This window comes from Diceros bicornis, chromosome 25 (genome assembly GCF_020826845.1).
Source record: "Diceros bicornis minor isolate mBicDic1 chromosome 25, mDicBic1.mat.cur, whole genome shotgun sequence".
In the NCBI taxonomy this organism is placed as follows: domain Eukaryota; kingdom Metazoa; phylum Chordata; class Mammalia; order Perissodactyla; family Rhinocerotidae; genus Diceros; species Diceros bicornis.
This window is the reverse complement of record NC_080764.1, coordinates 13,871,409-13,894,580: the sequence shown is the minus strand read 5'-3', so window position 1 is coordinate 13,894,580 and position 23,172 is coordinate 13,871,409. Positions and strand designations below refer to the sequence as shown.

The window sequence follows — 23,172 nt, the reverse complement described above, 5'->3', positions numbered from 1 at the left end:
TTCCGTAGCAACTTGCATTTTCAGACCAGGCTATAGTTTCCTCAGGGATTCAGCTTTGAAACTGCCAAGCTGCTCACAAGCATCAAAACTCTGGAGCTGGAGGGTACAAGTAATTATTTTTAAGGGTAAATTGATGAGTGTAGATAGTTTGTATAGGGTCATTGTCCTCTACCTTTTCTTACTTTGGGGGGAAAATGAGGGTTTCTCTTGGAAAAGTGGTTGGCTAGATGAATGAATTCCTTTGTAGTCCCTGGCCTCTAACTCTAGCCTGGAAATAGAAGATCTTAATGATAATATCTATGCTGTATGCTGAAGGTAATATGGCCCAACAATACACAACGTGATAGAAGGATTTGGACCCCATTTTTACCATTATGTTCCAGAAGTCCTCATTTGGGCAAATGGACCCACTGTTAAGGGCTATAACTTCTTGGCTATGTTTTAGTGGGTCACCAATCCACAAGGCACCTTCAAATAAAGGAGTCAGTGAGTAATTCCAAGGGAGGATGGTTAGACTGACCTTCCGATAGTAGAGAAGTACAAGAAAATCTAGCTTCAACTCCAGAGAAAGGGTGCGCAAAAAAGAGAGGACACTAAGGATTATGGACAATATGGGGTCTGAGTTCTCTTTATTTAGAGGTATACTTGAAGGTCCACCAATGAGGAGAGTTGTAAAATCTACTGCTGATTAATACAGAAAGGCAGGCCACTCAGCTATTCCCTCAAATTGCTGCTTTAGATGCACCAACAACGCTGTTCAAATACTTCAAATGATGTTACTAACATCTTACTCTGCCTTTCTAAGCTTCCTTTTTTCATTCAAAAAACACCTACTAAACATCTATTATATACCAATGGGAGTAATAAAAAGAGGGCAAGTAATAGTTCCTGCCCTCAAGAAAAGTATAATCCAATAGGTAGGCAGAATATGTATACAAATATAAACCTCGTATCTGAAGATTATTCACCAAAGCTTGTCTACTTCAAATACTCTGCTTATTCATGCCTGCTGGTATGTGGAAAAATATCTAAGCATATGGGAACTGAGGTCCTTTCTTCTCTGCAGGCAGGCTCAGAGATAATCAAGCCTCTGCAGACCCAGGTGGGAGACCCCTAACTGCTATCTCTTTTGCTGATGCACAGTATGGGATGAACTGACTGTCAAAACAAGCTCTCATCCTAAGAGCACAAGAAACTTTTAGCCCAATGTTAAAATCAATTTCTAAAATACATTTTAGATATAAGAATTCCAGATTTCATTGCTTATTTCTCATTTTTGTATAAAGAGTCCTTTCCTTTCGTTCTCTCCATCAACAAGATGGGACTATCCATCCAACATAAACACGATCTATATTAAAATATAGCTCACAATAATAAAAAGCACAAATAAATGACATTAATTGGGACAACTGATTTTAAAAGATGATTAAAAGCAATGATCTTGAATGATTTAAACAAGTAATTTACAAAGCATCTCTAATTTATTCTCACTACAGTCCTGTCAGGTAGGCATTATTAGCTTCATCTGACAGATGAGGCAACTGAAACTTGGGAGGTAAAATGATTCCTTCAAGATACAGTTATTGCAATAAGGATGACACAATCTTTGACTCTGATCTCCTTATGAGACTCATCCAATCAGCTGTCAAATCCTGAATATTCTACCTCCATAATTTCTCTTCAATTCACCCCTCCTCTACATAACCACTGCACCTCCCAGTCCAGAACCTCATGATCAACTCCAAGCATAAGACTCTTTCCTAAACAGTCTCCCTGCTTCTCTACTCATTTTGTATATGCAACAGATTAATCTTGGGAAGCTTAGTTCTGCTCACAAACCTTTAATCAAGTTATTTCTCAGTTGGGCATTCAAATGCTCTTTCCAGTTTGTACTCAAGCCACCTTTCTCCCAGCTTATTTCCCACTACTCTCCACCAAACACCCAAAACTTCATCCAAATGGAAACCCATGCTTTAATTCAAAGACATTTTGATCTTTCCCATCTCTCCAACTTTGCTTTGAGAAATGACCTTCCTAATTCTTCCCACTACCTTCTATGAATGTTTGAATTCTAATCACTTTTTGTGTGTGTGTGAGGGAGATCAGCCCTGAGCTAACATCCCATGCCAATCTTCCTCTTTTTCTTGAGGAAGACCCGCCCTGAGCTAACATCTATTGCCAATCCTCCTCCTTTTTTTCTCTTTTTCTCCTCACAGCCCCAGTAGATAGTTGTATGTCATAGTTGCACATCCTTCTAGTTGCTGTATGTGGGACGCCGCCTCAGCATGGCGGGACAAGTCGTAGGTTGATGTGCGCCCGGGATCCAAACCTGGGCTGCCAATAGCGGAGCGCGCACACTTAACCGCTAAGCCACGGGGCCGGCCCCTCTAATCACTCTTAACACAAGGCTCAGATCAATGCCATCTCCACCAAGAAGCCTCAGCTTCTCTCCCCTCAGACCTCCCAAGGCACACCTGTATCTTCTTTCATTTTTCTCCCAAGAAATAGTTACTGAGTAACTATTAAGCACCAACCACTGTGATGTCAGGGAATGCAAAGATGAACAAAAAGAACATTTTCTTTAAAAGCTTACAGTTGAGTTAGAGAGACAAAAGTGAACAAAAAATCACACCTTGTAAGTTCCACAAAAAGTGGTCAGCTCAGGAGTCTCGTTGAGCCTCAATGAAGGACATATAAGTTTAGCTTTGTCTAGGAAAGTCAAGCAGGGCTTCCCAGCAAAGCTGACACTTGGACTGAGTGGGAAAAGATGCAAAAGTGCCTGCAAAGAGGATTACTGCATATATACACTATCTCCTTCTGCTGAGTTGGAGATGGGGCGTCAGAGTGGTGGACTGGAGAGTACAGACTTTAAATTCTCCAACTGTACAAACTCTAACATACCACGAAGGGCTATTTTATGAACAACAATAAAATACTGTTTGTGGAAGCAACTTTTAAACTGAAAAGTGTTAAACAAATGTACGATATAATTTATTTATACATAATAATGCTTCCTATCTATCTTTTGAATTTAATTGTCCACAGGAATTACAAGACTCATTTTAAGAAACATATACATAGACAGTAAAAGTTTGACAGAATAATCTATAACGTTGTCAAATCTAGGTTTTATGATATACTGCTCTCCTGCTCAATCTCTCTCTATACACACACACACACCCCCAGAAACACACACATATATAACTTCCAAAGGTAAATGGCTTAAGAGCAGTGAATTCATATTTACATTTAAAATGCACACATAAATATAAGAAGTATCTTCAACCAGAGCTTCCTAATAAATTCCCATTTTATTGTCAGCAACTTCCTAAAATTATAGAACCTGTGCTATCTCTGTTTGTAGGCACAATTCAAAGAATTTTCCATGTTCTCCTCAGCATCAATAAATTCACCATCTATACACACAGATTCCTAATCTTAATTCAATACTTCTTTAGGAACTCAAATTGGTCAATATAATGCAAAACTATATAGTGAACAGTATCCAAGATGGATAAGGAACAGAAGTCTTAACTGTATATACTTATATTAAGGAGCAGAGCTCGCCCTTAATGTTGTCATTAGAAACACACAATCTGGGAGTCTGAAACAATGGGCAATGGTGGCAATAAGGAAAAAAAGGAGAAAGAGAAATGGGCAGTGGTGAGAAGTTCGGTAACTGTCAAATACCATGCAATGATTCACGGAAAAGACTTCTGGCTATGATGGCGTGAACGAGTCAGTGAATCCTCTCCTCAAAACAAAGCAACATTAAAAAAACGGGACAAACAGTCATTTCAGCGCTTTGGAAATCGATCAAAGGCAGATAATAAATAGAGAAATTTCTTGAAAAATTGCTAGAGCTTTAAGGTAAGACCAGCAGGAGTCTACAAATTTATTGCCTGGGGCTACTCCAACCTGCTAATGCCACTCTCCTCCCATCCCTCAGCTCTGCTGGGGAGAACTAAGTTTTATCAGGACAGGGCTGGGGCCACAAAAACCAGTAGCTTTGCTGCCAGAGGAGGCAGACTCAACTTGGAGCATTTTGCGGGGAAAGAGGGCCAGTAGAAAACCCACAGCTTTGTTAGCTAAAAGCGGCAAACTTGGTAGGAACCTAACGGGGCAAATACAGTTCTAGCTTGAGGTTGTGGTCTGACTGGAGAGAGTGGTGGGCCAGCCAGAAATCTGCAGGGAAGTTCCTGGGTGAGAGAACCATAGCAGAGCTAGATATGCTCTCCTCACATCCCTGGCTGACTGCAACTACATATGAGGAGAGGAGACATGAGAGGGCTCAAGAGGAAGACAAAGCCAAAGAAGACTTGACACCTGGCTGAGCTCTGAATGTACTTCCCAACCCACAAACGGATCGACAGAGGGTAGAAGCTTTACAAGCTTGAGGTGCTTAAGCACAACCTCTGCCCAAATCATTGGCTGACCACTAAGCTACGGAGACACAGGGCTGACTCCTAGCCAGGCTAAAAAGTAAAAATGAGAGTGAAAATCACTAAGCAGAAATATCCACGGCTACACACCATGCAAGAGTCACATTCCACAGTTTAAGTCCAGGCAAATTACTTAACACACACACACACACACACACACACACACACACCCCTACATCTCTCAAAAAAATAAGTACACTTCAAAGTTGCTAAAATAAATTACTGAAATGTATAGTTTATTAAAAAATTATAAGACATGGAAAGAAACAGGAAAGTTTACCCCTTACTCAAGAAAACAAGCAGTAACTATAAACAGACTCTGAGTGGGCTGGATGTTGGATTGAGCAGATGAACTCAAAGCAGCAATTACAAATGTATTCAAAGAATTAAAGGAAATATGATGACATATCTCGATAAAAAAACAGAAATCATAAATGAAAATTCTAGAGTTGAAAAGTACAATAACTGAAATAAAAAGATTCACTAGATGGGCTCAACAGCTGATTTGATATGGCAGAACAAAGAATGAGTGAACTGAAAGAGAGATCAATGGAAATTATCCGATCTAAAGAACAGAAAGAAAAAAGATTGAAGAAAAATCAATAGAACTTTAGATTCTGTTTAGATTCAGCTTAAAAACAAACAAACCAATGGAACCTGAATCTGTGAGAGAACATCAAGTGTCCCAAAATACCTGTTAAAGTCTCAGGAGGAGAAGAGAAAGGGAAAGAACAAAGATTTGAAGAAATTATATTCAAAAGCTCCCCAAATTTGATGAAAAACATTCATCTACAGATCCAAAAATCTCAACGGACTCCAAGCATGATAAAAACAAAAAGATCCACCCTAGACACATCTGAGTCAAACTGCTCAAAGCCAAAGGTAAACAAAAAATCTTAAAAGCAGCAAGAGAAAAACAACTCATCACATAAAGGGGAACAACAGGATTAACAGCTGACTTTTCATCAGAATCAGCTGACTCTCATCAGAGGCCAGAGGGCAATGAGATGACAGATTTCAAGTACTGGGGAGTGCAGGAGAAACGTCAACCAAGCACAACTATCCTTCAAAAATGAAGACAAAAGAAAGACATTCCTAGATAAACCAAAACAAAAAATTTGTTTCAAGCGGACATGGTCTACAGAAAATACTAAAAGATGTCCTACAGGCTGAAAGGAAATGACATAGGCAAATAACTCAAATCCACAAGGAAGATATGAAGATCACTGAAAATGGTAAATTTCTTTAAAAATATAGGATTCTTTAAAGTAATAATTATAATATAGTATTGTTGCACTTCTAAGATATATATATAGGTGTAATATATATGACAATAACAGCCAAAAAGATGGTGAAGAATGGAGCTATATTGGATCAAAGCTGCTATATTTTACCAGAATAACACACACACATCCATCAGTAGGTTGTGATAAGTCAAAGATGTAATCTTTGATCAGGAACTAAGAAAATACAAAAATAACAACACAAATAACTAACTAAAAAAATCACAAAGGGATTTAAAATGTACAGTAAGAATTATTTAACAGAAACCAATAAAGAAGGACTAGAGGAACAAGAAAAGATATTAGACATATACAAACACAGAGTAAAATGGCAGACATAAATCTACCCATACTAACAATTACAAGTATACCTTGTTTTATTGCACTTTACTTTATTGCACTTCACAGATACTGCATTTTCCACAAGACCCTCCACCAGCAGAAAAGATCACAGCTTGCTGAAGTCTCAGAAAATGGTTAGCATTTTTAAGCAATAAAATATTTTTAAATTAAGGTATGTACCATTGCTTTTTTACACATAATTCTATTGCATACTTAACAGACTACAGTATAGTGTAAACATAACTTTTATGTGCACTGGGAAACCAAAAAATTCGTGTGACTCGCTTTATTGCAACATTCGCTTTATTGCAGTGGTCTGGAACCAAACCGGCAATATCTCCAGGGTATGCGTGTATATTAAATGTAAACAGACTAAATGCTCTGATAAAAAGGCAGTAATTTTCAGACTCAATAAAAAAGTAAGATCCAGTTGTATGTTTTTTACAAAAGACACACCTTAGATTCAAAGAGTTTGAAACAAAATGAAGGAAAAACATGTTGTGCAAATAGTAATCATGAGAGAGCTGAAGTTGTTATATTAATATCAGACACAATAGACTTAAGAAATATTAATAGAGACAAAAAAATTTCATTTTGATAAAAGGGCCAATTGGTTAGGAACATTCTGTTGGATAGACCACCCACTAAGCCATAAAACAAGTCTCAATAAATTTAAAAAGACTGAAATCATACAAACTATGTTCTCTGACCATGACGGGATTAAATTATAATCAACAAAATAAAGAAACTTGGGAAATCCTCAAACATTTGGAAATTAACACACTTTTGTGTAACCCAAGATCGAAGAAGAAATCATAAGAAAAATTTTAAAAATATCTTGAACTGAATGAAAATGAAAACACAATATATCACATTTTATGGGATGCAGCTTAAGGGAAACTTAAAGGGAAATATATAGCTTTAAACACATATGAGAAAGGAAAAAAATCTAAAATTAACGATCTAAGGTTACAACTCAAGAAACTAGGAAAATAAGACCAATCAAACCCAAAGCTAGTAGAAAGAAGGAAATAATAAAGTTCAGAATGGAAATCAATGAAATACGAAACAGAAAAACAATAGATAAAGAAACCAATGCAAACAGAAGCTAGTTTTTCTGGAAAGAGCTGCACAATTAATAAACCTTAGCTAGACTGACCAAGGGAAAAAGAGAGAAGACATAATTACCAAAACCAAGAATGAAAGAGAGATATCACTACAGATGCTATATAAATTAAAAGAATTACGTGGGATTATTATTAAGCATAACTTTATACCAACAAAATAGACAATTTAGATGAAATAGAAAAATTCCTAGAAAGACACAAATTACCAAAATTGACTTAACAAGAAACAGAAAATAGAAATAAAAATAGAAAAAAAAGGACTCATAACTAGTAAAAAAATAGATTTAGTAATTAAAATACTTTGATAAAGCCTTAGATTTATATTTTATTCCTTCTTTTTCTTTCTTTTCACAGTTATTCTGGTAAGTCTGTGAGTTCATAACTATTTGAAAGTGATTTGGAAATGCAGCCCTAACAGAGCAGCCTGTATATTCATGATTTTAGAAGAAACGCTATGGAAAGCCTCATTTGTTACCATCATGCCTAGACTTTACAAATAAATTGTCTACTGTGTCCATTACTTACGAAGTACAAAATTATGTGCTTATATATAACTGATCAACACTGGAAAGATAACATGTTTTCAAAGAAATAATGGACTTCTGGTGGTCTAATACCTAATAAAAGAAAATGGAAAGTATTTGCAGGTTAAATCCCTCCTTATTCAACAAAAGCTTCCACTATAAGGCTTTTGATTGGGAGGTAAATCTTATCAAGTGGCTTAAAAGCTGAATAAAGCTCTCCTTCTGATAATCTGATACAGGAAAGGCAAAAAGAAGTCTAAAAACTAGAGACAGATCTTTCTATGCAGAGTATAGTACATTTTTATCTTTGGAAATGTACAGACAACATGATTTGCTGTATGATGATATATATGTGATACACATCTATTGTTAATTTATGACATTTCTTTTACTTTATCAAGTTAGTAGTAAGAGGCGAGGTCAAAGAGATAGGTTGGGACCAGGGATTAATAAACCAGGCAGAGTTTGGATTTTATTCTAAGTATGTTAGGGAATCACTAGAGTTAAGCAGGAAAACAGCATTATTTGCATTTTAAAAAACCACAAAAACTATCTTGGCTGCTATGTGGAGAACGGATAAGTTAGGCAGCAGTAACATAGGAAATAAGTGATGAGGTTTGGACTATAGTGGTAACAATGATGATAAACATCTTAGATGAATTAAACTTTTTTAAATCTCCTAATAGCCACTTGAGGTAGATATTACTGTCTTCATTTTACAGATGAGCAAGCCAAGGCAGAAAGAGATTAAATAATTGGCCCAAGGTCATACTGCTAAGTAGGGACCACAGTGGGACTCAAACCCAAGAGATCTGGCAGAGGAGCTGAGCTCTGAATCATGTACACTACCCAGCTATAGTATTAAGATAAAGAAAAGAGGCTGAAGTGAGAAAAGGTTTTAGAGTTATAGTTGCCAAGACTTGCTAATGGATTGGATGTGGAGACGAAGGAAAGAAAGAAGGAAAAAATGACTCATAGATTTTGCTTGAGCAACTAGGTGATACTACAATTGCATATAGAGAGGATATAAAATAAGAAGGAAATGGGTCCTAGGATCCAGGCCTTACAACATTTAAAAAGTTGAACAGAGAAAGAACCAGCAAAAGAGAGCAGGAAAGAACTTCCAGGGCTTAGGAGGAAAATAGGGAGTGTCACGAAAGCAAGAGACTAAGTATTTAAAGGAGGAGGGGGCGGTAATGTGTAGAATGTTGCTGAGAGATTGCGTACGAGAGAACAGAGACGTGACCGTGAGATTTTGCAAAATGAAGGTTACTGGTGAAGCTGAAAAGAGCAGCATCCCCCTAAGTTTATTCTCATCATTGCACCTTACCTTGTTATATTGTCTGTCCCATCTCTAGATTGAAAGCTCCTGGGCAGTGACTGTTGAGTTTTAATTCTAAATCTTTATCTTCTAATTACAATGCTTGGAGTAGAACTGAAATTACATAAATGCTATATAGTGTAACATAAATGCTAAATTAATTCAAAAGACTTTCTGATATGATGATTAAGGTGAAGATTTCAACGTGATGACACGCATCCTTCCATTTTCTACTCCATAATCACATACCGTAAGAGATCCGTTTTGTGTGCTGGGTGAGTTGCTGCTCTGCTCTCCGTGGGCTTGCGTACTTCCATAGAGTGTCAGGTTATGCTCACTGGTCTGGCCGGCATAGTCCTGAGTGTGTGGCACTCCATATTCTGTGGGAATTCCATTCTGTGGAGGTGGTGGAAACGGGATGGTAGTAAAAGGCTGAACCATTGCATCAGGAGTTGTTGCTGGCTCCTGGTTACCCTAAAACAAATAGTGAAAAAGAGAAAATAAGGAGAAAAGTGGCTTTAAATTCTCATTACATAATTACTTTTAAGGTGAGTATACAAAATTCTTTTGTATAAGAATGTTCATGGAAGCCCTATTCATAATAGCCCCAAATTGAAAACGATTGTACTGAAATCAACGGATAAACAAATTGTGGTCTCACTCACAAAACGGAATGCTACACAGCAAAAAAAACCAAAACAAAAAAAAACAATTACCTTACAACAACATGGATGAAGCTTAACATTGCATTTGATAAAAGAAGCCAGACACACAAAAATATGTACTATATAATTCCATTCATATGAAATATAAGAAAAAACTAATCTGTGGTAACATAAGTAAGAAAATAGCTGTCTCTCTTTTGGGTGGGGATAGCAGTGATGGAAATTTGGTACTATGAAACATTCTAGGATGATGGAAATGTCATATATTTTGTTATGCGTGATGGTATCAAATTGTTAAAATTCATTAAACTGAACACTTGGTAAGTATGTTATTACATGTTAATTATAACAAAAGAAAAATAAGACAAAAAATCATCAACATCACATTAAACTGTGAAATACTTATCAATATTATTAAAAATCAGAAGTTAATTGCACCTATCACTATTATTCCTTCTACATACAGAAAGACAGTAAAAATGAAATGGAGACAAAAGTAATAAAGATAAGTTATCCTTCCAAATATGGCTGTATACTTGGAAAAGCCAAGAGAATTAACTACAAACTAGGAGATCTAATAATAAAAATGTCAGATTTATACTAGTAACTATTTTAAAACTAGCAATAACCAGTTATTGAAAAAAGTAACAAAATTTATATTATAAAACATACAATATATAAAATAGAATAAGACCTGAATAAACAGAAAGATACACTTTGTTTCTGGAGGAAAAGTGTTTCTGGAGGAATATTTAACATAAAAACGTTAAACTTTCCTAAAATAAAATGTATACCTAATGTCATTTCCAATCAGAAGCAAATGGTGTCTAGGGCAGGAAATAGGACTAAATACTTGTCTAATTTGTGTATGAAAAACTAAGAAAGTTCGGAAAAGGAAAAACTACGAAGTGGGGCATACTTTATCATATATTAAAACTTGCCATAAACTACTGTGATTAAACAGTAAGAACATATAAAGTGATTAATGGAATACTGATAATCCTAAAACAGATAAGTTTATATGGAAACAATAGAAGATAAAGGTGTCATTTCAATTCGGTGGGGGAAAAACGGTTTATTTATCATATGGTATTAATAAAAGCTGGCTACCCACCAGAAAGAAAATAAAATGAGCTCCTCAGCTCATATACTCCATACCAAAAAATTCCAGAAGGAATAAAATCTAACATAACAACTAAAACTATGAAAATATAAGAAAACTAGGGAGTATTACTGGCGTGTATGGGATTCTTAATTAAGACGGAAACTTAAAAACCAGAAAGGAAAAAAGAAAAAAAGATTTGGCCATGTAAGTCAGGAAGGAAAGAAGAGAGGAAAGACAGGAGGCTGGGGAAAAGAAAGGAGGAGAAACGAACTCCAAAAGTCAAAAGAAAAACCAACTGGGAGAAAATATTTGACACAGGTAAGACAGACACACTGGGTTATCACCACTAATGAAAGAGTAAGTTATACAAATTGATAAGAAACCCACACAACAACAGAAAAAGAGGCAAAGAATGTAACTGAACAATTCACAGAAGATGAAATACAAATGGCTGATATGCCAAAAACACTCAATCTCACTAACAAATGGAAATACCTATTAATAACAAAATAAGTCTAATTTTTTGTCATTGAATCAAGAAAAAAATTTTAAAAGTTTCATTGAGGTATAACTGACATACACAATAACTGCATCTATTTATCTATAGTGTACAATTTGGTAAGTTTTCACATATATACATGTACACTCATGAAATCACCACCACAATCAAAACAGTAAATATATCTATCCAAAATTCCCCAAAGTTCTTGTAATAAAGCCTGCAAAGGGTGGGCCTCGTGGCTTAGCGGTTAAGCGCTCGCGCTCCACTACTGGCGGCCCGGGTTCGGATCCCGGGTGCGCACCAACGCACCGCTTGTCTGGCCATGCTGAGGCCGTGTCCCACATACAGCAACTAGAAGGATGTGCAGCTATGATATACAACTATCTACTGGGGCTTTGGGGGAAAAATAAATAAATAAAATTATTAAAAAAAAAAAAGGCAACAAGAATTAAAAAAAAAAAAAAAAGCCTGCAAAATGTTTTTTTTTTTTTTTTGTGAGGAGATCAGCCCTGTGCTAACATCCGCCAATCCTCCTCTTTTTTTGCTGAGGAAGACGGCCCTGGGCTAACATCTGTGCCTATCTTCCTCCACTTTATATGGGACGCCGCCACAGCATGGCTTACCAAGCAGTGCGTCGGTGCGCGCCCGGGATCCGAACCAGCGAACCCCAGGCCGCCGCAGCGGAGCGCGCGCACTTAACCGCTTGCGCCACCGGGCCGGCCCCAGCAAAATGTTTTTTAATATAAGAGACTGACAAAAAATGTAATCAATAAGAGTAAGCCAATATGCCAAAGCACTGAATTATTGTGCCATTCTTAAGAAAATGGTAGTGACATTATCTAGAGACAAAAATTCATAACTGTCTTTCATTCTCAAGTTACACAGCATCAAAATTCAGCTGTCTCCAGTGTCCAAGAATGATTTCTACATGGTACTAAGGATTGCTTTACATAAAAATCTTCCCTTTGTTTAGTTCTTAGAAACTATGCTATGAAAACCTTCAATTTTTATCCATAATTTCTCAGGGGAAAAAACTATCTTTGTCACCTATCACTATTTAAGTCTTTTTCATTATCTCTAGGTTGAGGTATTGTATGCTTTCTCCTTAGCTATTCTGGGCATCCTAAAAGAGAAATAAAATTATTCCCTCCCTTCTTCAAATCATTCAGTGCTACCTACCTACCTACCTACCTACCTACTTGCATGAAGCATACTACTGCAGAAGCCCTCAGAGGATTTATGGGCCTGAAGATAGATATGAAAGAGAAAATTCAAATTCAAATGGATTGGTGAATGAAAGAGAATAAAAGCACCAAAGGTCTTCATAGATCTATACTCCAACTGCAGGCATAAATATAATCTTATAGGACACAGGAAGGGTCTACTAAAAACTTGATAAAGGCTAAAAGATACTGTTTCCCAGTTATGATTAATATGGCAAAAGGACTTCTAATGCTCTGAGTTTGCTCCTCTCAGACTCACCTCTTACTCCAGCCTCCACCTCGGCCCTGCTGGGAATGACACTCTGGCACACAAGTACACAATATTAACTCTCCCACAGGGGTAGTCCTGATGAAGCTGGCTCAGACAACTGAATAAATACATCAATTAGCAGTGGGAGATGGAGGAAGAAACGTAAAAACATTTTGTAGGATCCACTTGTAGCCTTGGCACTATGTGTTTCAAAGAAATGCAAGACAGGCAGAGGCTGAACTGTTTTTCGAAAAGAAGGGAAATGTGAACCTCTGTTAGGAGGTCAAGAAGAAATTCTTGGTAGATTATTTTGTTACTTACAGGAATGTTTTTAATTTTTGTTAAACAAAAACAACCATTACAATTACATACTAAGCAAATAAAATTGGGATAGGAGTGAGTTCACATTTCATCTCATATATTCTTCAACGTGTGAAAATTTCCCCAAGTGTATATTATTATTATTATTTAACATGTTAAATGGTTTCAGATTTCTATTAAATTTCCAGGCCACATTCCAGAGTTATAAGTTCAGAAGAGAAGTACTATAGCCCCCAGACAAACTATGAGATAACAGTTCGCATGATTATTTCTAGGGGAGAATTTACCTCTATGTTTGTATGAAAATGTTTTGTTTTTAATACCTTATACTAAGCAGCTTAAGTATAACTCATCTAAGAAAATGAATTAACTACTTCTTGTAGTCCACAAGATTAGACACAATTTCTCTTTTCCCTAATTTCACAGTCTATAAACTTTCTCTTCCATGAGATTAAGACAATAAAGAGTTCTATGCAAATAAAATTTCTACCTCACCTAACAAGAATGTAATAAAGATTTAACTATAACTCCTTTCTTCCCTAGAATATAAATTATGACTTTATATGAAAGATGAGAGGAAAAATAAACTATAGTTACCTTTTAGTTCTTATCAGTGTATCCCAATAAAATGAAAGTTCTCTGAAAGCAGGGCTAGTTTTTATTCTTTCCGTGTGCCCAGCACAGAACTGTGCCATAGGTATTCCAATGTTTGCTGCCTTGTACACCTCCCTCGTGTCTTTGCTCAGATGTTGACTACCCTGACCTCTAAAATTTCAACCCCAATACTGTCTTCATTTATTTTGTCTCCTCTACTAGAACGCAAGCTTCCCGAGGCAGGAGGTTTTGCTCAGCTCTTGGAACAATGCTGGCATACAGTCATATAGTACTACTCTTGCTTTAGGGTTTCGCACCAGCAGAATAATAAAGCAGAGCATCTAAGATGAACGGTGTTCCCATCTTGTAGAAAGCTAACTGTGAGGATAGAAAGAGCAGGTTGCACCTAATCCTCCTAGTATCCACATGAATTCACTACAGGAAATTACAAACAAAGCAATTCTTTGATTAACTGCATTCCCATCAGCAATATAATTTACAACTATACTAAAAAGTCAGATCTTCCAAATTTCCAAAAAAGCTGCCTACTTTTCTAATCCTCTGGTTTAAAAAGTAAGAAGACACAAATGAATGAGAAAGCTGCTTTTCTAAAGTTATTTTTGAATAACTGGAAAAAAAAAATAAAACCCCGAAGAGAGCTACATGAAACAGACAAATCTGAGTTGTAGTATTACTTGATATTTCAATAATTATTCAACAAACCAATTCAATATCCTGTCATTTCATCATTATATTACCTACAAAAAGGTTTAAGAAGAGAAATTAAATATTAAGAGGACAAAAAATAGTATTTTATTTCATACAGAATGCAGCCCCTGTGACTTAATTTGCCATCTTTGATTAAAGCCCAAGATGATACCCACATAGGAAAGGAATGTGTGGGTTATCAAGACTGGTAACAATTTTTTAAATGTATTATTCTTCAATACAAACAAATCTGTTTATTCCATTACTTAGACACTACCTAAAATATTATCAAATCTATCTGAGACCCAATGAACTTCATATTTTACCAAAGACAATGCTGGACTGTATGGTTAGAACAGAATTTGAATCTCAGCTTTGCCTCTTACTATAGCTATAAAAACTTAAGTATACTTCAATACTACCTACCTTCTCTGTGCTTCAATTTCTTCATCTACTCTGTTTTGTACCAGTGTTAACGCCATTCTGTTGCTGTGAAGAACTGGTAAGATAACATGTATGAAGTGACTAAAACCCTATACTGCCAATAAAAGTTGTTCTTAACCACTACAATCACCAGGTAGATCATGGGGCCAAACTTCCACAAATTAGCAAATATTAAAATCCTACTAGATGCCACTGTAATGGACGTTATATGAAATAAAAAAACCTTAATGACCATATATATGGAACAATATTTAAGAAAACAATCTACACAGATACAAAATTATAGTGGTATGGAAACGAACTAGCAAAAAAGAAAAATCCACTAAAGAAGTTTCTAGAATGATCAATCAGCTGAAAAGGCAATGGCAAGAGATATTTGAGATTCTATTTCAATTCTAAGACATGCACTAAAACCTACCATGGGTCCAGAACTGTCACAGGCACTGAAGACATCATAACAAAAGGCAGAAATCTGCCTCTCAGGAGTTTACAATCACATTAGGGAGGCTACCGTAAACATAGGCAAAACTCCAACACAAGTCAGAGCAACAGGTATGAGTACCAAATCGGTGACATAAGCGTCACCATCGTCCACTAAACACATTCTAAACTCCTCTACATCCTCCCTTACCTGTATTAGCAGCTTACATTTAATGAACGTTTATTATGTATCTGGCAATACACTAAGCACTTGATATATATTAACTCATTAAATTCTCACAACCCCATAAAATAGGTATTCCCATTACTCTCCTTTTACAAATAAGGAAAGTGACATTTATAAAGGTTAAGTATCTTATCAAAAACCACTCAGCTACTAACTGTCATAAGCAGACTCAAATTTAAATCCAAGCCAATTCTAAAGCCGGTGTTCTTAGTCACTCCTCTACGTGGCATCTCCAGCGAGATCTTCAACCATTTTCTCCCCAGTCATATCATACACAACTCCTAACTATAATTCTGTGTTGCAATGAATCTAGACTATTCAATATTTCCCAAATACGGCACTTTCCCAAATCACAGCCAGACTGCTATAGCACGGATCAGTGCCTTTCCCCATGCTGTATCCTATATCAAGAACATTCATGTATAACGAAATTTAGCTGGCCATAAAGGATCAACTCAAATAATCCCTTCTCCATGAAGCTATTTCTAGAAAGGAAGTATGGCATAAAGCAGGGGTCAGCATAGTTTTTCTGTAAGGGGCCAGATAGTAATCCTTAGTCCTTGCTGGCTCTGATACAACTACTTGACTCTGCTGTTACAACAAGAAAGCAGCCACAGATAATATGTAAACGGATGAGCATGGCTGTGGTCCAGTAAAACTTTATTCATGGACACTGAAATATAAATTTCATATAATTTTCACATCTCAAAAGATGGTTTTTCTTTTGATTTTTTCTAAGCATTTAAAAAGGCAAAAATCATTCTTAATTTGCGGGCCTTACAAAAACAGGCAGTGGCCAGATTTGGGTGCAGGCCATAGTTTGTTTACCCATGGTATAAAGGAAAGAGATTAAGCTTTAGAACCAAATAAACCTGGGGTTGAATCCTGATTCAGTGACCTCTTAGTTGTGTAACTCTGAACAAGAAACTAAGCCTCAGTTTTGTCAACTATACAACGGACATAACAGCTATCTACTGTGAAGTTGAGATGAGATAAACAACCAAAAGTACCTAGTACAGTGTCTAATATAGCAGACTTTGAGCAAGTGTGTGCATTCCCCAATTCCAGTTAGAAGTAATTCCTTCCTCTCTTGTATTTTCATAGCATTTAGCTTCCACTACTAATGTGCACAAGACATTTAAATTCAAAGCCTTACACTTAACATAGTGTGTCTTATCTCTACTAAAAGCTTCATTATGATGAGTGGGGACGGTTTGTGCATTGTAGAATCCCATATGATGTCTAATAAATATTGTGTTAAATAAACATTTATTAAATTAAGGAAGATTAAGATGGAAAGTTACATGTATGCATACTACAGCAAACTGCTATGTTTGGCTAGAGCAGACAGCATTACAAGGGATAATAAATAATGAAACAAATGTTATCCTGGGTTGATATCACATCAGAGCAGAGAGCTGGGGCAGGCAGAGAGAACCTGTAGAACACCGTTAGGAAAGAAAAGAACCAACATTTTTGTGCTTGTGCTTTAGGTACACGATTTCCTTGAATCTTGCAAACATAGGAGCTAAGAAGGATGTCTTTCTCCTTTAAATCACACGTAGTAATGGAGGCGACACATTACCATATATGGTCTTCCAGTGTACAATGTGAAAAATGCAAAAGGGTTTCATTCTAAATTCAAATATACTAGCACAGTAAATAGTTCCCAGCAAACAGGAAACAGGTATAACCCAAGGACCATGTCTCAACTCTTTTATCAGTCTATTCCCTCACCCACAGCACTCTCAGAGCTTCAGCCATTACCTACCTATGGGTGACTTCTGAATATTTTTAGGTCCATTCATGTCCTTTCTCCCCAGCTTTCACATGAAGTGGAGTAAAAGGAAGAAAGAGCATGAGCCTGAAAGACAGACCTGAGTTTAAATCTCAACTATTCCTCTTACCAGAGATGGATGAGTTACTTAACCCTTTCTAGCCTGTTTCTTCATCTGCAAAACAGATGGCTTCCTTAAGAGGGCTGTTGTGAGGATTAAATGATAGTAAGCGAAACTCATTAACATGGTGCCAGGCATCCTAGCTGATTAGGTCTCTGTGCGTGCTTCCAGCTCTTCCAGGTGCTCCTCTCCAACTCAGACCGCATCCTTCCACCTCAGTGTCCCACGGATACTACAAACTCTGCATGTCTAAAAAGTGAATTTATTACCCTCTTTCCTTATTTCTGCTGATTGAGTTAACCATCTTTCCAGTCAACTAGACTTATTTGTAACCTCTCCCTTATCCTTTAGATTTTGCTCTATGTATTTTTCTTTTTTTTGTGAGGAAGATCAGCCCTGAGCTAACATCCGTGCTAATCCTCCTCTTTTTGCTGAGGAAGGCCGGCTCTGAGCTAACATCTATTGCCAATCCTCCTCCTTTTTTTTCCCCAAAGCCCCAGTAGACAGTTGTATGTCATAGCTGCACATCCTTCTAGTTGCTGTACATGGGACGCGGCCTCAGCATGGCCGGAGAAGTGGTGCGTTGGTGCGCGCCCAGATCCGAACCCGGGCCGCCAGTAGTGGAGTGCACGTACTTAACCACTAAGCCACGGGGCCGGCCCTGCTCTATGTATTAAGTATCCCAATATCCAAATCAGTTAGATAGTGATGATTTTAACTACTATTTCTTGACAATGAAGAACCATCGAAATAAGGGAATAACAGAATCATAGCTTATGTGATGTTAACAGTATGTGGGATATATTAGAGAGGGGACAATCAGGAGGCAGAAGGAAGAGGCTTTTGCAACATACTGGAGAAGACATGTGGGCCTAAACAAGTGTAGTAGGGCAAAGGAAACAGAATCTAGAGATGTTGTGTGGGGGAACTGAAAGAATCTGGTAACCAACCTTGTTACCAGTTACAGAGAACAAGGCAAAACAAGACAATTTTTTCAGACTTACAGTTGTGAACCATTCAGGACCTATTCACCTACTCACCTTTACCAATACTTTAAAGAAAAGTTTTCTCATTATTTACAAGTCATACTGCTTGGGGTTAATGACTCTGTTGTGTCATTGTTTCTTAAGCATATTCTCTTTCCTAGTGAATTATTCTGAGTATTATTTGAATCAATTACTTACTGACATTTAAACATCTACAACATGCTAGTCTTTAACATGGGGGGGGGGGAGGACCAGGGCAAAAATAAGATTTTGCTTTTGTAGGACCAAATTTAAATGGTGAAAAAGGCATGTAAATTAATAATTACATCAATGTTATTTGTGCTACAAATAAAGCTAAGCATAAAGTACTATATGAGAACACAGCAAGAATGGCCCAAAATATAACTGTCTTCATTTTTCTAGGATAAAGTTTATGTAATCTTAGAGATAGAAGGGTATTTCTGTTTTTTTATATCTTTCCATTTATTTTTCAACTTCATTCTAATTTTTTCAGTTTGGGAATTTTGGTCCCACTAATAGACCTAATCTGCAAATGTGCTGTTTCTAATCAACAGACTACAAATCTTATCTTAAGAGAAAAGTCTCCCAATTCCTATATTACATCTATGATCAGAACAGATCATCAACAGAAACAGATCAATATCGATTTTATTCACACCATCATAAAAAGAATCACTTTGTTATTTAGGAAGAGCATCTTCTCACCCGTTCACCACCTTCACCACCACTGCCAACGTCACCAATCCTTTTCCTAATGCTGTAGATAAATGGAAACTAATTCTCTAGGTTTGTAGGTTTGTAATAGAAAGGAAACATTTTTGCCTTTAAGTATTTTACAAAATATATCATTTTTATCCCCTGGGATTTGCTTAGACAGGCTTGGATTTCAAACTCTACCTGCCTTTGTAACAAAGAGCTTACAAAAAGCTCTCAGTTGCGAGTGCCTAAGCAAAGGTCTATCATTCTTCTCAGTTCTTGTACTAAAAGCAGTGACTTCTGTCCAGATGTCTGTGCCCAAAGGAAAAAAGAGCTACATAACTGTTATCACAGAAAGATAAGGACAGAACATTGGATTTAAGATAATCTAGAATCAATTAAAATAATTTTTAAAAATTTTGGAGAAAAATGATAGACCAAGAAGAAAACCCAGGGAAATAAAATGGATGAATAAGCATGTACAAAGACAAAATAAGGCCCATTTACTAGACATAAGGCAAAATTCATTCTAGAGTTTCAGTTTACCTACATACTTAAATTTAACAGTAGCAAAAGTAAGTGAGATAAAAGTAATGTATTTTCTCTTACACAATGAATATAAATTATGCACAGGGCCACAAGATGTCAGACAACCTGTAGGTAAATTAGAAATTGGGAGGAAAAACCTATACATGAAGTTTCTATGTAGTCTCCAATTTTTATGTTCAAGTTGAACTCTAACAGTTCACTTTTCACTTGGGTTGTCAGTAACTTGGTAGATGGCTGGGATCCCAAGGAAGCTTACAAAAACAGATTTAATGATTACAAGATAATGATTATAGTAATAAAAAGACAATTACCAATCGAAATATTAAATTTAAGGGAAAGTATTATCTGATTCCTAGAAAGGAGTCCAGGGACACATCTATTCCTGATGCAGTCTCAACAATATCATCACTAAGCCCATACAGTATGGACCCACTTCCACTATACCCAGCCCCCTATACCCACAAACTCATCTGTTACCTGGTTCCTTGAGGGCAGAGATTCTCATATGTTACTGTGTATAACAATCACTCTGGGAACATATTTTTTTTAAAAAACAAGATCCTTTCCCCAGATTATGATTCAGTGTGCTAGAGTAGGGCCCTGGTAGTCTAGGTTTAGGTGGTTTGGCTAAAGCACTGAGAAGCACTGGCTTTAGAGGCTTTGGCTGGGCAGAATGGGAGAGAAGTACGGTGGTGGCAGGTGTCTCCAGAAAATGCTCTGAAGCATTTATACCTCCAGAAGAAGGACAGAGATTAGGGAGGGAGAAGGTTATGAAAGGAAGGTAATTGTGGCCATAAATGTAAACTACCTGAATGTAGAGAATTACCTTCTTCTATGAAAGCCACAAATAAGAGAATAAACATGTTTTCTAAAAATACAAACCTACTGAAATGCATGCCTGATAATGGGTCCTTCTTTTGGAGTGGGTATAATCGAAGGACCAGGACCCAAAGTATGAGTGTGCTACAGCCACAAGAAGGGGTGATGGAGTGCAGGAGGGGTCTAAGTGCACTCTCAAGCTCTTGCAAACAGACAATAAATAAAAATAAAAGAGGATCTGGTATATACAACTCTAAGGACAGGTATAGGCCTGGTCAACAAGAATACTGCAAACTCGCCACCAAATCACTCAAAGACAGACAGACACACACACACACACAGACACACACACACACACCTCTTTCAAATTACTCAGAGAGAAACGCCAGCCTGACCTCTCCCCTGAGGCTGAGTTCTGCCATCTCAAAGCAATGAATATTTAAACAGAAAAATAAATATTTCAGAACAAAGTCATGCAAACCAATAGTCTATTAGGTTAAAAATGACAAACTCTATAATGGTCTTAAAATCTCCAACCTCTTAAAAGCTCTTTCTTTCACATCTCCTTAAAGCAGTATTTAGAACCTCAAACACCCATGAATCATGGCCTCCATTTGCAACAAGAAACCACAAGAGAGACTCTGGGTCAGCTACCTGCTTCCTTGGAAACGGACGGCCCCTATATACAATTAATGGTTTGCTGTCTATTCTATGCAATGTAATTAGTGATTTATACAATGCATAGATGACTATTCTTTTCCTCAACCGAACTTTTCACTACAATTTAAATTAATTTATTCTTTATTTTGTCTTCACGGACAATTAAGTTTGCGTCTTCTATATGTTAAATTGGAATATCCTTGAAAATAGCCAGAACTCAGGTTCAGAATAAAACATTAGCAAGATTTTGTAGTGCCCCCTGAATCATAAAATATTTAATTATTCTTTATAGATTGTGCATTGGATGTTCTATTATAGTCCCCTCTTTAAAATGAGTAATTCATATGATCTATATGTATATGCAGTAACAAACAAAATTTTTCCCTATACTCTTCCTAGAACCAAACTGCATTTTCTCTACAACCATAGTTACATGATGGTTACATTATATTTCCTCTGTTCATTTCACAAGCCCCTAAACAGACTGGGGACTGAATCAGATACTTCTTCGTCATAGCTTCCTCACCAAATGATAAGCACATAATAGTGGATCTTTAGAAAATGCTTGCTAAATTGAATTAACCAGGTAGATGAATACCTGATTCTGAAGTAGTAAGTCTGTGAAAAAGACAGGAACCCTTCTTTGAATAGCTTTAAGGAACTCTGCAGAAAGCTTACCACAATATAATCATTCATATGTATTTACCACAGGAAATGAGTTATTACAGTTCTAATAAATACATATATTAATTGAAAGGCTACATGTGAGAGTCCATGTTATGTACTATGTGAAACGGAAAGAAAAATGAGAATCTCTGTTCTCAGCAACTCTCACCCAGGCTATCCCAAGAATCTTTAATAGTTTCCCTTTCTAACTTAACCTCAACCTAACCAATTTTCCAAGCAGCTGCCAGAATGATCTTTCTAAAATAAAATCTCAATCAGACATTGGTGGGTTTTTTTGTTTTTCTTTTTGGTGAGGAAGATTAGCCCTGAACTAACATCTGATGCCAATCCTCCTCTTTTTGCTGAGGAAGATTGGCTCTGGGCTAACATCCGTGCCCATCCTCCTCTACTTTATATGGGACGCCACCACAGCATGGCTCGACAAGTGGTGTGTCAGTGTGCACCCGGGATCTAAACCTGCGAACCCCAGGCCGCCAAAGTGGAGCGCACGCACTTAACCACTACGCCACCAGGCCGGTCCCTCAGATATTGTTATTAATTCTCTTCTTAAAACCCTAGACTCCTGGGCCGGCTCCGTGGCTTAGCGGTTAAGTGCGTGCGCTCCACTACTGGCGGCCCAGGTTTGGATCCTGGGCGCGCACTGACGCACTGCTTCTCCGGCTATGCTGAGGCCGCGTCCCACATACAGCAATTAGAAGGATGTGCAGCTATGACATACAACTATCTACTGGGGCTTTGGGGGAAAAAAAAAAGGAGGAGGATTGGCAATAGATATTAGCTCAGAGCCGGTCTTCCTCAGCAAGAAGAGGATTAGCCTGGATGTTAGCTCAGGGCTGATCTTCCTCACACACACACACAAAAAAATCCTAGACTCCTCAACGCCTACAGTCTCAAGTCTAAACACCTTTGTAAGGAAGTCATGCCCCTTGGATCCTTCGTCTATTCAGCTTCAGTTCTTGCCATCAAATATTTACTGAGTAGCTACCATGCGTTAGACACTTTATTCTAGATGCTGGGGAAACAGTGATGACAGACAAAGTTCCTGCCCTTATGGAGTTTACATTCTAGTAGGGAGAGACAAACAATAAACAGGCAAGCAAAACAAGAAAAAGATGGTGTGCTACGGAGAAAAATAAAGCAAGAAAGAGGGTATGAGAGTATTGGGGTTGGAGAGATCGCTTTTGATACAGGGGGGTCAGGGAAGGTAACATTTGAGCAGACACCTGAAGAAATTCAGGGAGCAAGCCATGTGTCTATCTGGGGGAAGAGCACTCCAGACAAAGGGAACACAAATGCAAAGGCTCAGAGGTGAAAACATGCTTAGCTTACTCTAGGAAC

General features: G+C 37.2%; 1 protein-coding gene across 10 annotated transcripts in view; it reads right to left on the bottom strand.

The window, feature by feature from the left end:
* Positions 1-23,172, bottom strand: part of RBFOX2 (RNA binding fox-1 homolog 2) — a 267,307-nt gene that overhangs the window by 53,683 nt on the left and 190,452 nt on the right. For all 10 annotated transcript variants that reach the window (XM_058568454.1, XM_058568455.1, XM_058568453.1 and 7 more), the window contains one exon: positions 9,289-9,513. In XM_058568454.1, the coding sequence (XP_058424437.1) occupies positions 9,289-9,513 (225 nt within the window). The remainder of the gene's footprint in view (positions 1-9,288; positions 9,514-23,172) is intronic.